Source organism: Pongo pygmaeus, chromosome 10 (assembly GCF_028885625.2).
Source record: "Pongo pygmaeus isolate AG05252 chromosome 10, NHGRI_mPonPyg2-v2.0_pri, whole genome shotgun sequence".
Lineage (NCBI taxonomy): Eukaryota > Metazoa > Chordata > Mammalia > Primates > Hominidae > Pongo > Pongo pygmaeus.
In genome coordinates, this window is record NC_072383.2 from 6,114,390 (window position 1) to 6,130,766 (window position 16,377).

Consider the following 16,377-nt stretch of genomic DNA (forward strand, 5'->3'; position numbering starts at 1 on the left):
CATTCTCCTACCCCATCAGTACTTTCAGGCCAAAGCAGCTGAACTCAGCCAGAAGTTTGCAAGGAGGAGAGTGATCTGATTAAAGCACTCCTGCTGAGCGTGATGACTCTTCCTATGAGGACTTATGAGGTTCTGCTTTGTTTAAACCTCTCACTTGTTAACCAAAATGAATTTTTGCTTATTATATTTCAGTAAGCCCGACTGAGTGACAAATCGTGGACCATGTAGGAGATATTCCTGAAATAGGCCCTTCCTTGGGTCTTTTAAAATGTGCAACGCCCACATGTGAGGCCGCCTCTGGATGGGCCCTTGAACCCAAGCTCTGAACTTTAAGAAGCAGTGCCCAACTCCTTCAGTCTTCATATGGGGCCAGTGAGGAAACTGGACATCCTGGGATCAGGGACATAACCACACTTCTCGCCGCCAAGAGGCTCCTAATACCAGCAGTTTGGGAGATGTAGCTGCTAGGTTTCAAACGGGAAGTCAGCATCTCCCAGACAGAAGCTTAAGTGTTTCAGATTGGAGGAGCCCTGGTCTCGGAGTCAGGAGACCAGAATTTCCACTATACAACTATGAAGGCTTGACCCTGCTCTGTTCCCTTTCTGTCCTCAGTCTCCTCCCGTGTGATACAAGGGGCTGACATAATGGGACCTCAGGGTTTCTTCTTCTCCGCCCTCTAGGATGCTCCCGGAGTTACCCCTGTGGCCGGACTCAGGAAGGGTAAGCAGGGCAGTGAGTTGTGCTTTGCTGTCACCTAGTGGTGGTAGCAGGTAATATTCTAACTTAAAGAGATGGACACTTCAGGCAAGCATCGCTCCAAGAATTTCTGAACTAGAGAAAAATACCTGGGAGATCTTCCAGCACAACCCCCTCATTTTATCGATTCACTGGGTCTCAGAAAGTGAACACTGGGATCTAAAAAGTTGCTCCTGTGTGTGCTAATTCCCTGCAGCATCTCTGTTCATACCAGGATTCACCGTTTCCCACCACGAACTTACTGTAATAGTTAGTGGTCATTAAACCACCACTCACTAAGCACCTCCCATGTGCTCGCTGCTCTCATCTCCAGTCTTCCCAACAGCCTGCAAGCCAATTTTACAGATAAGAAAATTAAGACGCCAAGATATTAAGTGACTTGCCACTCACTTAAGTAGATATTAGGAGGCAGGATTCAAACCTGGAAGTGTGAGGTTCCGATACCATGCCGTTTCCAGGCGGTTTCTCTGCCCTTCATTTATCACGGTGCGGACCACTTAGCAAAGGGACCCCCATCCTCCTCATTCCCATGCCTGGAGACCTTTGCATGATGGCAGGAGCAGATACAGCCTGCAGCTCGTGGGGTCAACCAGAAAACCTCTGCTCTAAGCAGGTGCCAGGCCTGGGACAAATCAGAAAGAGAGGGGCTCTTTCTCTGCCCCCGGCAATATTTTCAAACAGGTGCTTCTGGGCATATGGTGGGACCCTGAGAGACACCTTAGAGGAGGAGAGACAATCATCAGCTGAGAACAGGGCTGCTCAAAGTGCATTCCCTGGGCCAGGGCCAGCCTGTGAGGACGCAAGCACAGAAACTAAGAGAAAGTGTTTAGAAAATCTTAGGGAAATTTGGCAGAGTGATGTTATGTCTGTTATATGTCATAAAAAGTGGGAAGTAAGAGTTTAGATTTAGGGATCATGAAAAAAAGGAAAGAAAACATTTTTTAAGGCCGGGCATGGTGGCTCACACCAGTAATCCCAGCACTTTGGGAGATGGAGGCAGGCAGACCACCTGAGGTCAGGAGTTGGAGACCAGCCTGGCCAACACGGCAAAACCCCATCTCTACTAAAAATACAAAAATCAGCTGGGTGTGGTCGTGTACGCCTGTAATCCCAGCTACTCAGGAGGCTGAGGCAGAAGAATCACTTGAACCTGGGAGGTGGGGGTTGCAGTGAGCAGAGACCGCACCACTGCACTGCAGCCTGGGCGACAGAGCAAAACTCTTGTCTCGAAAAAATTAAAAAAAAAAAAAATTTTTTTTTTTTGAGACGGAGTCTCGCTCTGTCGCTCAGGCTGGAGTGCAGTGGTGCAATCTCAGCTCACTGCAACCTCCGCCTCCTGGCTTCACGGCATTCTCCTGCCTCAGCCTCCCAAGTAGCTGGGACTACAGGTGCCCACCACCACGCCCAGCTAGTTTTTTGTATTTTTAGTACAGACAGGGTTTCACCGTGTTACCGGGATGGTCTCGATCTCCTGACCTCGTAATCTGCCCGCCTCAGCCTCCCAAAGTGCTGGGATTACAGGCGTGAGCCACTGCACCTGGCTGAAAATATTTTTTAGTTGGGTGGGATCATATTATTTTTGTCATTGCTTTTGTTTTATTTTTATGAGAATTCATTTTTATTGTATTTACAAAAGCATGGGTCCACAGCAGGCTGGAAATCTAAGAAAAAGCGTCCTTTACAGGTCTCTCCTATGGACAGCAGGAGGAACTGATGGGTGCAGCCTCTGAGACAGCCTTGGATAGTTACAGAAACAACAATGAAAGCTATTCCTACACTTCTGTAGAACTCTCTGGCTTTAAAATGCTTTCACACACATCTCCTTGGGGCCCACAGCCATGCGTCATGGAGGCAGAACAGGAATTAGGTGTCTGCATAACACATGAGGTGACTGGGCTTCCGGTAAAGACTGAAGGATTGTGCAAGAGCACAGAGTGGGAAAGCAGGGAAGCCTGGCCTGACGGGTCTGCCCTCTGCACCCCATTCCTGCTCGGTACTCTTTCTGCTCTCCGTAGATCTGCCCCCAGGAAAAAGCCACTTCCCTTTCCCCTGTCAAGTCCTCAGAAGAATGCAGAATCCGTGACCCCTTCCCCAAGCCCTTAGTGACATCCCACAACCCTGCCCCTTCACAAGGGACAGACTGGACAGAGGAACACCCCGAGGGATAATGTCTGCACCATCAGATGGGCCCAACAGGGTGTTTCCAGTCCAGGCCCATCTTCTTTGTGTTATGGCCAAGAACACGTGTCCCGTGCTGCAGCCAGCACGCTGCGCACACTTAATAAATTACACGGACTTCTCTGCTCTCTCGAATCTGGCCTCAATAATTTGCACATTCGCTGGCATCGTAATGAAGCAGTTGTGAAAATAACCCAATCTCTTACAACATGAACTTGCGAGTTTATAATCCCCTGTGGCTGAAGTGCGAGTCACCTCGTCACATGACAGGTATCCAAGTGCTGTCCTCAGAATGCATGTCCAGTGCTTCAGGAATGCCAGCCAGCACCTAACAGGACAGCCACAGCCTGTATTTGAGGTCTCACTGTCCTCTTTTTTGGATTTGGGGTCATAATTATTGTGGTTATTAATATTTAAGGCTATCAGTATTTTTTCCTTCATGACAAAAAAGTTCATTTCAAAGCATATCCGACGCTGACATAGTCCTCTGAGTGATGTTCCTTCTCCTGCTGAGTATGATGAAGAGACAATGATCTACGCCTCCCCCACACCAAAACTCTAAGACACTCTACATAAGAGGCCCCAGGGATAAAGAAGAGCAATAAGGAAGATTCCCCTGCCCTCTCCTATTTTTTGTTCCTACCCAGGTCTGAGATTCCCCTCCTTAGAAACCCTTCGTGATATCCACCTTCTGATATCCACCTTCTGCTAAGGCACCAAACAACCCTTCCAGTTCAAAGGTGCTCATTGGCCAATCACTAGCTCTCCTCATCAGAAAAGACAGTTCCAAAACCCTCAGAGGCTAAGACAGAGGAGGGGAGAATTAACAAGAGTTGGTCTCTCCGTTTGGGAGAAGAAAGGGTTGAAGGGGAAGTAGAAAAGTAAGCATCTGTCCTTCTCACACTGCAATCCCAGCCTTCCTGGGAGACACTGGTAATGGGGTCCACATTCTGTCTACAGAATATTGACAGGTCCCACAGTCCAGGACACTGCCCCTCAAGCGGAGTCCTGGGCATCACTAAGTCCCCTCCACAGCCATCTGAGAGCCACCCTCTCCCATTCTGGCCTCTACAGCCCCCGCCCCAACCCCTCACCATTCACTTTGGGTATAAGGAATTGGAGTCGGGGAAAACAAGAAGACAGGATGCATTTTGAAAGAGAAACATCTGGAAGTTGCATCCTTCAGGGTGTATGCATAATCTATTTAATACAACACTGGCTAAGATTAGACTTGGGAGGGAGATAAGGAGGAGTAGGCATGCTCAGATCATTGCCACCAGCAGCAGAACATCCACATAGGAGCCAGGAGTCGCAAACCAGCATGGCCTTGGATGCACGGCCTCCATGCCTGTTTCAGGCACAGTACCGGAGTCATGGAACGTTAAGAGCTGGCCAAGACCTCACGACCCACATGTCAGATGAGGAAAATAAGGTTTACCGTGAGGAAGAGACTTGTTGGGCTCATGGCTGGCTAGTGACATGGCAGAGACATCAATGTCTTTTTTTGAAATAGAAAGTTATATGCATGTATGTCAATCATATGCAAATATACGTGTGTCCCTCCATTTTCATAGCATGGAAGGCAGCCCCTGGGAAAATTCTAGTGGGAATGCTTGTTTTTACTTGTAAGTATTTTCTGGAAAATCTTTGCTTCCTATGGAACTCCTGTAAGCTAAGTTCTTATATTTTTGTCAGATCCTGTGAGGACCAACCCGAGGCATTTTCCTAACAACTCCCTCCCTGACTTTAGCAGCTGACTCTGCCACAGAAGAGCCTCCCCTCCTCCATGCCCCCATTACCAGCACCACCTCCATTACTATCCTTGTTTAGCCCTTGTTTCTTCCTCTCTCTGGCTCCACAGCCCCCTCACTCATCCCTGCCTACCAGAAAACTGAAGGGCAGGCACCAGCTCTGTGCCTGGTGACTCACCATGCCCGGGGGGCAGAGGCAGCCAGAGACACAGCCCATGCTCATGCACTCCAGGTCATAGTTCTGGCACGTTTTGGCACACTCGAGCCCTTCAGCCCGCGGGTTGTCAGCGGGACACACCAGCTTGACCATGGGGGGCCGACAGGATAGGCTCCTTTTGCCTTGAAGGTAGGAAAAGCAAAGAGATGATTAGTGAAGGAGAGAATGGACCTACCTTCCACACTGTCCTTTGGTCCCCTAGAGGCTGTGACTAAATTTAAGAGACTCAGAGTTGCCCACTCGCGGGGACCAGCGGCTGCCTGAGCCAGGGTCCCTGTGTGAGACTGGGAGGGCATCTTCTCATCTGGGCTTCTGACCTCTGGCTTACATTGGTGGCAGCTCTTCTGACCCCAGCTCTCATCTGATGTCCCATACTTGTCATCACCCTTAACCTTACTATAGCAGGTTACATTGAATCAGGATGCATTGTGGAAATTTCCAGACCCAGGCTTGAAAAGACCTGAGTTTGGGTGCTAAAAAGAAGTTTTAATGGACCCAACAGAATCATTCCCAAATGGTTACAACTAATGTGGGGAGAGAAGGCCAAACCACAATGGCTTTAAAAGAGATCTTTGCTTGCATCAGCCCCCGCCCAGCCACTCCATGTGAATTTGCAACACCTGCAACACTCCATCCCTGGACACTCCAATCTCCCCTCCCTGCTGCTTCCCCTCTGATATCCTGTATATGTTCTTCTCACCATCTGATATACTACACATCTCACTTACTTGTTCACTGTCCTCCCCAAGCCACTGGGCCCACTAGAACGCATGTTCCATGAAGCCAGGAATTTCTATCTACTTTGCTCATTGACATATCCTACTTCATGGCAATTAGTAGGTATCAATGGCTAATTGGCTAATGCTGACAGCAGATGACTGATACAGCACCTTTCTTTCCAAAGCCCAGGTGCACTTAATAGCATTTGTATCACATACTCGCTCCTGTGGGCAAAAAAGTCAAAATTTCTAGCCTTATTTTTATATGGAAACTCTTGTTAAAAACTGAAACTCCAAAAGGCTAAACGGCTTTTCCCAATCTGCACAGAATCCCAGGAGTTTCCTGACTTTGAAAAAGATTACATTTTCCAGTGACCAGACTAGAGATTCTGAGCAGAAGCATGGAAGGTAGGTCTGAGAGGCAGAATGCAACAGAGTGGGTGTGGGGGAAACGCTCTGAGAGGGAGAGAAGAAGACGCAGAAGGATGGAGTGATCTTGAGGTCACAAGTTCTGGTCTCAACTTTTGGGCCACCCATGCCCTCGGGATCTTGCCCCAGCTCTAGGCTAAGAGACGCTCTCCAGTCAGTCATGCCGGGAGCCAGACCTCTCACGCAGGGCAGGCCAGGAAGCAAACAGCATGGCACAGAACTGGGTCCCTTGGACAGAAGGAGCCTTATGGAAAGTGAGAGGCAGAGACGGAAGCAGTCAAGCTGGAGATTGAAGACAGCCATTTATCTCTCTCCCACTGGAAGAGTCCTTTCTAAGCAAGGATAAGCCTTCTGGAAGCAAATAAGGACCCTGTGATCCATAAATGTGAATGTGAAACCCCCAGTACCAGGTCAGCCCCTTCTCCCTTCTGTGCCTGGTCCTTAAACAGTACAACAGGCCAGGCATGGTGGTTCATGCCTGTAATCCCAGCACTTTGGGAGGCCGAGGCAGGCAGATCACTTGAGGTCAGGAGTTCAAGACCAGACTGGCCAACATGGCAAAACCCCATCTCTACTAAAAATACAAAAAATTAGCCAGGTGTGGTGGCGCGTGCCTGTAATTCTAGCTACTTGGGAGGCTGAGGCACGAGAATCGCTTGAACCCAGGAGGCAGAGGTTGCAGTGAGCTGAGATTGCACCACTGCACTCCAGCCTGGGTGACAGAGTGAGACTCTCAAAAAAAAAAAAGCAGTGCAGCCACCATCAGGACCTTCAAATGGAGAGCAATGGACCCAACCCTTCTCTTTCTCTCTTTCAAACCCATCCAAGAAGCTTTCTAAAGAAAGAGCTGTCTTCATCAGCATGTCCATAGGAAACAAGAGGCCATCAAAGAAGGGTGACTGTCACCACAATCAAGGCCACCAACTCACTCACAGCTATCCACTGAGTTAAGGTCTCCATGGGCAAAATAGGGGTCTCATAAAATTTATCTGCAAGCCTTTCCCCTTACACGAAATCAAATACTTCTTGCCTCAATGATTGGGATTTACACATGCAAAGACATGTCTTGGCCTGAAAGTCACTCACACAAACCCAGAAATTATGGCGATCCTGGGCGAAGCCAGACCCATGCCTGGATGCACACACACATCAGACGGTGTCACCCAGCTCTCTCCTGCCATTCCACATGTGAGGAATCCGGGCAGGATGGAGTCAACGGGCCTTCCAGGGGGACAGTACTCACTGCGATGAGACAGGGGACTGCTGAGGACAGCATCAGGCAGCAAGCTTCCGGGGACTCCACTCATGGTACAGTGCATGAAGCCATCCTCACAGTAGCTGCAGAGAGAGAAATCATAGCCGAGCTTCACAACACTCGTCTATACTCGCTGCCTCCACATCTTCACCTCCCACTCACTCTCTGCCCCTTCCAACCAGGTCCCAGTCCCATAACCCCTCCTGAAGCACAGCTTGCTAACGTCACCAATGGGTCATCCCCATGTCACTAAATCCCACGGGACTTTCTTCAGTTATTTTCTTAATTGATCCCATTCAACATTATTCATCACTGTTGAACACTCCACTCTTCTAGGAAAAAAAATATTTCTCTCTCCAGGTTCTCCTCCCGCTTCCTCGGTTCCTCCTTCTCAGCCTCAGCTTTCATGCGCCCCCACTGCCTGGCCTTTAAATATCGGCCTTCCCCAGGCTCTGTCCTAGGCTCGCTCCTCTTCTCACACTCTGCTGCCATCCCCAGCTCCAATCACAGACATGACTCATAAATCCACATCAGCAGCTCGGACCGCTCCTTTGAACCCCAGACCCACATATTCAAATGCCTACACGGTTTCACTAATGTAGTGAGTCTCAAACACACTTCAAACTCAGTATATTCAAAACTGAACTCACGATCCCCCCACCAAAGCCATTTCTCCTCCAGGGCTGATTCGCTGAATGGTGACGCCATCCATCTGGCTTCGCAACCAGAAACCCAGGGTCATCCCTGCCACTGTCTTCTCCCTCATCCTCTGTATCTGATTCATCATCAAGCCCTTGGACTTGGCCTCCAATATACCACTAAAATTCATATCCACTTTATCTCCACTGTCATGAGACAAGACACTATGACCTCTTGCCTGGACTATGCAAAAGTCTCCTAACTGACTGCATATTTTTATAAAACATGTGTGGTTGCTTTGTATGTATGTATGTTTAATTTGTATAAATGATATCACATAGCACGCTGTGTTTTGCTTTTCCCATTGAGCACCCTGTTTGTAAGATTCATCCCTGTGAAGACATGGACCACCTGTCTGTGACTTCTGTTGCACAATACACCTTTTACCCACTCAGTGTCCCAGTGATGAACATAGGTTGTCACCTGCTCCTCACCACCACAAACAAAGCTGTGCTGAACATCTGCAGACACGTGTCCTAATGAACGTGTGTAAGGATTTCTTTAGTCTATCTACACAGAGGCAGAAGTGCGGGGATAGCAGGTGTGAATACCTGACCTGCACATGATGTGCCAAGTACTCTCCTAGATGGCTCAACCAGTCTATGCCCTACAAAAGCAGATGAGGCCTCCATGCCCTTCAGCTCTGCATTATCCAGATGTCTAATTTTTCCAGTCTAGTATGAAGTCATATTCATTGCTTTAATTTGCATTTCTCTGACTGTAATAATTTTATTCAGTTTTGTTTTGTTCTGTTTTGCTTTGCTTTGTTTGGAGACCAAGTCTCACTCTGTCACCAGGCTGGAGTGCAGTGGCTCAATCTCGGCTCACTGCAACCTCCAACTCCCTGGTTCAAGTGATTCTCCTGCCTCAGCCTCCCGAGTAGCTGGGATTACAGGCAGGTATCACCACGCCCAGCTAATTTTTGTATTTTTAGTAGAGACGGGGTTTCACCATGTTGGCCAGGATGATCTCCATCTCCTGACCTCGTGATCCGCCTGCCTCGGCCTCCCACAGTGCTGGGATTACAGGCGTGAGCCAACGCGCCTTGCCTGTTTTTGTTTTTTTGAAACAGAGTCTTACTCTGTCACCCAGGCTGGAGTGCAGTGGCACGATCTCGGCTCACTGCAACCTCCACCTCCCAGGTTCAAGCAATTCTCCTGCCTCAGCCTCCGGAATAGCTGGGATTGATTACAGGCAGGCATCACCATGCGCAGCTAATTTTTTTATGTTTAGTGGAGACAGGGTTTCACCATGTTGACCAAGCTGGTCTCAAACTCCTGACCTCAAGTGATCCTCCCACCTCGGCCTCCCAAAGTGCTGGCATTACAGGTGTGAGCCACCTTGCCCAATCGACTGTAATGATTTTGAACATTTTTAATGCAGCTGCTGTTCAATAAATATCTGTTGAATGAACAAGAGAATCAGCCCTTCCCTTTCTGAGCATATGCAGAACCTGTGCCTTCTTCTGGTTTTTAACTAATACCTAGTTTTCAGAGAGAAAATTCCACCCGCCCCCATAAATGTCATGTTCTATCTGTCATTTGGACATGACCCAAAAGCTTAATTTTCTAAAAAGCCTCAAAGATAGGTTTAAAATAACTCCTGGCCCTGAGCCTGGTCTACAGAAGAATAAACACTCTGCGGTGATGGCCGCTGGGATGACCAAGCACACGGTCTGCAGAACCTCCAGGCCACGGCATTTCACCCTCCTGCCACCTTTTCACGACCACCACTAGCACCTGCTCCAGCGAGGCTCATGCTCCAGTGTGTTGTCTAAAGAATAAAAATAAACAGCGGCACACAGGCCCCGAGGTCCTTCCGACACACCTTCTCCGTGAAACCCAATTTTCTAAATGAAGTGGAAAGACAAGTTGCTCAATAGCTTTCAGCCTTGGTGCCTAAAAGAGAGACAAGGAGGACACAGACATGGAGAAGTCGCTGATGTCAAACCCTAAAAAGAGCCCAAAGCCAGGGTCATTCCCCAGCCCTGTTCACCCAGGGCCAATGCACACCTTCTCCCACCTTCTCTGTTTTAGTGAAATAGCCAGCAACAGTTGCTGCCCTCCCAAGTCATACCAACTTCCTATAGTCTAGCCTCTTTCCTTACCACTGAAACACAGAGGCCACCATGACCTTCTGATCGCCAAATTCAACCATCTATTCTCACTGTAATATGGAGAGTTCAAGAATCCCTGGGTTCTAGTCACTTGCTGTCTGATTTAGGAAAGTGATAATCTCTCTAAGCTTCAAATTCTTTACTAAAAAGGAAGCCCTACCTGCCCAACAGCGTTGTTTTAAGGACTCAGAGAGAAACTCCTGGAAAACTATAGCCAGACAACTGTAGTAAAACAGCACTGGGCTAAGGCCAAGTGATCAATCCCGCAGAGGATGTCCTTACTCCCTTCTGCCCTTCATTTCCATGATATGGTGCTGCTCTGGTTCTGCCCTTTTTACTGGCCTTTGATCTTTGGCCTCTCTCATGCAATCCTCTTTTTCTTCCTCTTGCCGTCTGAACATTCCCCCAAGTTCGGACTCAGTCCTCTTTTCTGCCCTCTGACCCACTCCCCTTAGGGATCCTCACTACTCTCGTGGCTGAAACTGTCACCTCCATGCACATCTTTCTCTCCACCCCAACCTCTCACTCACCTTCCAGACCCATTTCAAGCTGTTGATTCCATTTGTTCACCAAGATGGTAACTCAAAGTCATTAAGGCCAAAACCAAAGCCATCACTTGCCCTCTACCTCCAGAGGGCCCTCTTGCTGTTCTTGCCATCACTGTCCTCACAGGCATTCAAGTTCAGAACTCCAGGGCCATCTGCAACAGCCCCTCCTCCTCTCAAACATCCCACTAGTCCATCTGCTTTCCCAGCGTCTCTGGCTTCTGGCTTCCATTCTCCATTTCCACTGCTATTGCTTGATCCAGGGCCTTGCTACCTTCTTATCAGTCAACGTCAATGTTTTCCTGCAGATGCTCTCCCTGCCGTCATACCTCACGCAGCTCCCAAAACCCACCCCCTGAAGTTACTCTTGGATCCTATTTGCTCCCTGCTAAGAACCTTCCAGGGGCCCCATTCCTACTGCTCCAGCATCAGTGCTCACCCTCTCACTTCTGAAGACCCCTGAACCTCATCCCAACTTCCCTTCAGCCTTAATCCTCCTTCATAGAGCATGTGTTTGCGCCAGAGGACTTACCTTGGGGATTGTGGAGTACACCTTGTGCATTTAGTCCCTAGACTTCTGCTCCACCTCAAAACAATCCCCCACGCTGGGTGCAGTGGCTCATGCCTATAATCCCAGCACTTTGGGAGGCTGAGGAGGGCAGATCATTTGAGGTCAGGAGTTCAAGACCAGACTGACATGGTGAAACCCCATCTCTACTAAAATACAAAAATTAGCGGGGCGTGGTGGCAGGCACCTGTAATCCCAGCTACTTGGGAGGCTGAGGCAGGAGAATCGCTTGAACCCCAGAGGTGGAGGTTGCAGCAAGCCGAGATTGTGCCACTGCACTCCAGCCTGGGTGACAGAGTAAGACTCTATCTCAAAAAAAAAAATCCTCCTCCATCCTTCCAGCCCACCTCTGCTGTTGGAATCCTCCCCAAGCTCAAAACCACTTTCAGCACGGAGTTTTCCCTAATTCCTCCCACATGGAAATTATCCCTCCTTTTCTGAATAAGTGGGACTTTTTGTCTCTGATATGGCACATCCAGCAAATGTTATATTTCATCTCTATAAACATGTATTGTGTACCTACTTTGTGCCAGGACTGTGTTGGGGGCTGGGGATCAGGGCCTAAGATATGGTCTGGACTCTAGGGTTGGCCACAATCTAGAGGGGAGACACAACACGGCTGACTGACAACCAAGTCCAACAGTGATGTGTGTTTCAATAGAAGGGTAAACAACCTGCTTTGGGTAACACGCTGGGAGGGGCTTCAAATTAATCTCACTGGAGTGATGAGGAAAAGCTTCATATCAAGTATAATGTGCAGATTCTGATCCAGTCTTGATTTGAACAAACCAATTATAAAAGACATTTTGAGAAAATCAGAAAGAAGTGAACATGGGGCCAGGCGCGGTGGCTCACGCCTGTAATTCCAACACTTTGGGAGGCCGAGGTGGGCAGATCACCTGAGATCAGGAGTTTGAGACCAGCCTGACCAACATGGAGAAACCCTATCTCTACTAAAAATACAAAATTAGCCGGGCGTGGTGGCGCATGCCTGTAATCCCAGCAACTCCAGAGGCTGAGGCAGGAGAATCACTTGAACCTGGGAGACAGAGGTTGCAGTGAGCCAAGATCACGCCATTGCACTACAGCCTGGGCAACAAGAGCGAAATTCAGTCTCAAAAAAAAAAAAAGAAGTGAACATGGATTGAATGTTAGACGTTATTAAGGAATTATTGTTCATGTTCAGGTTAATAATGGTATTATGGTTAGGTTTACTTTTTTAATTATTTATTGAAATACATACTGAAGTATTTGCAGGTGAAATGACATCATATTTATAGCTTTTGTTAAAAACTATTCCAGCCACACAGCAGAGGAGTCAACAGACAAAATAAGAATGGTAAAGTGCTGATAATCATTGAATCTGGGAATGGATACATTGGGGCTCCTTATACTATTCTCTCTACTTTAATGTCTGTCTGAAATTTTCCATAATCAGGACTTTTTTTTTTTTTTGAGACGGAGTCTCTCTCTGTCACCCAGGCTGGAGTGCAGTGGCAAGATCTCAGCTCACTACAACCTCCGCCTCCTGGGTTCAAGTGATTCTTCTGTCTCAGCCTCCCAAATAGCTGGGACTACAGGCACCCGCCACCAACACCCGGCTGATTTTTTGTATTTTCACCGTGTTAGCCAGGATGGTCTCGATCTCCTGACCTCGTGATCCGCCCACCTCGGCCTCCCTAAGTGTTGGGATTACAGGTGTGAGCCACTGTGCCCGGCCAATCAGGATGTTTCTAACTGGTCTTCCCTAGCAGACTATCAGGTACTGTTTCTGGTGACTAGATTTCCCTCTGTCACCCGGGATAGAATGCAGTGGCATGATCACAGTTCACTGCAGCCTTGGCTTCCTGGGCTCAAGCAATCTTCCCACCTCAGTATTCCAAGTGGCTGGGTCTACAGGTATGCACCACCATGGCCAACTATTTTTTTTTTTTCTTTGTATGTAGGAACAGGGCCTCACTATGTTGCCCAGGCTGCTCTCAAACTCCTACGCTCAAGCATTCCTCCCACTTCCACCTCCCAAAGTGCTGAGGATTAAAGATGTGAGCCACTGCCCAAGCCTGGCTCATCTTTAGATCACCGATTCTTAGGCAGAACTAAGACAGAACAGGTGACAGGTAAGTGTTTGCTCAACAAATGTCCTGTTGTAAATTTTTTCTATGCTCATGGCAACCCTGTTGAAACTGACAGTCACAGAAGGCCTAGGCAAAGAGCTGCAGGAAGAAAGCATGATTTGGAGCTATTTTGGGGAAGTGCATGAAGCAGGTCAGGGCAGCAACACCCCACGGAGGCAGCGCTGCAATGGTCCATGTTCTTCCTGCTCAAATGCTTCAGCTTGAGAATACTGAAAGCAGGCTGGAAAGGAGGGTGACAGGGAGATCTCCCTTTCCCTGTTCCAGAAAAGGAAAACTGAAACCTAAAGCCCAGAAATGGGGGCCAAGACATAATAGTTGGCAATAAAACTCAAGAACTCCTACTGCCAGCCAGGAATCCTAGTTCCATGTGTAGTAAGGAAGTCAGAAGACCTGGACCAAATCCCAGCTATGCTTCTGACTTGCTGTACGATTCTGGACAAGTCACTTCCTTCCTTGGGCCCCAGTTTACCCATCCATGAAGTGAAGGACTTGGGGGTCCTGTTTTCCTCCCCAGCTCTGCTGTTTCAGAGGTCCCTGACACTGCTGCCTGCACTTACCACATGGTGTGATGGTCTGAGAAGATGTCTTCCGGCTGGAAGATCTCACCATCATAGTAACAAGGGCACTGGGCCTTGGGCACGCAGTCCCCCCTCTCATCCATGTAGAGCCCTGGGGGACAGAAGCAGCCCTCCAGGCAGGCCTCATTGCATTCCTCATCCGGGTAAGAGAGAGAGCGGCAGGTCAGGTTGCAGGGGGTCCCGCACTGCAGGTACACCTGGCCTTTCGGGCAGTTCAGCTCTAGAACAGAGAGGAGAAGGAGTAAGGCCTCCCCAGGAATGTTGGACAGCAAGGACTGTGGTTCTAGGACTTGCCACCCCTTGTAGCTGTGACCCCCAATTATTTAATTAAAATTTGTATTGAGATAATTGTAGACTTGCTTGCAGTTACAAGAAGTAATGCAGAAAGATCCCATGTACGCTTTACCCAGTTTTCCCCAAGTGACCCCCAATTACATCTGTATGGTCACCAACTTCCTTTCCCACTATGAGCAAATGTGTATTTTTCAGCATGCAGATGTGTATTATAATTATGGGGGCACACATTTTCTCCTCTCCTCAACCACAGGGAATGTGCTTTAGTCATCTCTGAATTCTCAAAGCCTAGGATGTAGTAGAAATCCTGGCAGGTTTTGAAGCTGCGAATATTAAAAAGAACTGGGAATGACTGGCAAGGGCATCCAAGTGATGATAATGACAATAATGGGTACCATTTATGGAGCGCTTACTGAATGCCTTGCTCTTACGTGGGCTCTATGCCTCATGCTGAGTTAGCTCTCATCACCCCCTTTCAAGAAACTTAGGCTGAGTGACTTGTTAGGGGTGTACCTCACAGGAAGAAGCAGAGGCAGGATTTGAACCCAGCTCTCTGCAGCCCTAAAGCTCATGCTCATAACCATTACTCTCTAGAAAGAAAACAGTCCCTTTGAGGACATGCTGGTCCCAAAGAGGAGGAACACTCATACCTACCCCAGCGAAGTGGGCCGCATCCGTCTGCCCTCAGCCCTCACCCTTCCTAGCCTCCCACAGAGAAATACTGCAAGACACACAAGCCTGGAGGAAGTGTAGCAAAGTGGCAATGCAGCTAAGGGAAGGGGCTCTGTATCCCAAATACCTGGGTTCACGCCCAGGTCCACCATAGTTGGCTGTGTGACTTTGGGCAGTATCCTCACTGGATGGAATAACAGTATCCACCCAGTCTTTGTGAAGGTTGAATGAGCTAACACATTTAGAAGAAAGTCTGGCATGTGGAGAATGTTCACTGCTAATAATGTTCACTGATAATAATTACTATTATCATTCTTATTGCTAAGGAAACAGCCCCAGCTCAGCAGGCCCAAGAAGGAAGGGGTATTCCAGAGAAAGGCCTAGGCCTCAGAAGCTCTGGCATTCTGGTAACAAAATTCCTTATGGGCAGGTTAGAGAGGACAGGGAAGGTGTGGAAAGCATATCTGCCCTTTCAAAATGCCTTCCCTGTGCAGACCAGCTGCTGCCCAAGAAATGAGAACCTCACTTTGAGCATGCTTCTTCTGAGACCATCAGAATCCTTCCCCTCTCTGTTCGAATCCATTGCTCCAGCAGAAACCCACAGGCGGAGCATTCCACAGATGTTGTAAAAGTAAGCCTTGGCCGTGAGCCTGAACAATGGAGTGGGGAGCCTCTGGAGAGGCCTTGCAGCCTCCCGCTCCTACAACCACCCTGAACTTGGTGTTTGAAGGTAGCTGGGAAGGGAGGGGCTCTTTCATCCTATTAGACATTGATTTTTCTCTGCAAGAATGGAAAGGTTGGATTATTGGATGAATATTGAGGGAGTGTAGGTTAAGACAGGATGTGCTAGACAATAAAGATGGAGATGTCTTTCAACCCTCTGAGCCTACAATGACAAGGGCACATTTTACCCATTAAAAAGCAGCTAGATTTGAGAACTTTCTTTGTTCTGATAGGCTATCTCTAGAGCTGGCTTGGAGCCTTATTAAATTTCTCCTTTAGCCTTCTTCCCCAAAGAAACAATGCACATCTCAGTTTAGCAGACACTTCTTGTGTATCCACTGCATGCCACAGGCTATGCTAGGCCCAGGAAGGCGGAGATGGCCAGCCCTGGTCCTTGCCTTCAGAGAGCCTGTGGTCCTGTCTTCCCAAAGGGAGCACAACCAATTTGCAAGAGGAAAAAAAAAGTGTGGGCTTCTCCTGAATCCCTCATACCATCCCACAAAGTAGCTACATGGTAATTCTGTGCTCCCTGAATGTCTCCAATTGATGTGACCTCTTCTTATGAACAGATTCACTGGTTTAGGGAGCTCTGTTCATTTCTCTGGAAGAGAAAGTAAAAGTGGGTAGACGAGACAGCTGAGCCTGAGCTCTTCTCCAAGTCAAGAAAAGATTGGGGCAAGAACCCAGGAGTCTTACCCAACTGCCTTGGGTACAAAGGGACAGCCCAAGGCCATCTGGTCAG

At 48.4% G+C, this 16,377-nt stretch overlaps 1 protein-coding gene across 1 annotated transcript in view; it reads right to left on the minus strand.

The window, feature by feature from the left end:
• VWF (von Willebrand factor) overlaps positions 1-16,377 on the minus strand; it is a 175,656-nt gene that overhangs the window by 89,898 nt on the left and 69,381 nt on the right. The window contains exons 16-18 of the mRNA XM_054442726.1: positions 13,926-14,166; positions 7,294-7,388; positions 4,864-5,024 (exon numbers count right to left, since the gene is read on the minus strand). Coding sequence (XP_054298701.1) covers positions 4,864-5,024; positions 7,294-7,388; positions 13,926-14,166 — 497 coding nt within the window. The remainder of the gene's footprint in view (positions 1-4,863; positions 5,025-7,293; positions 7,389-13,925; positions 14,167-16,377) is intronic.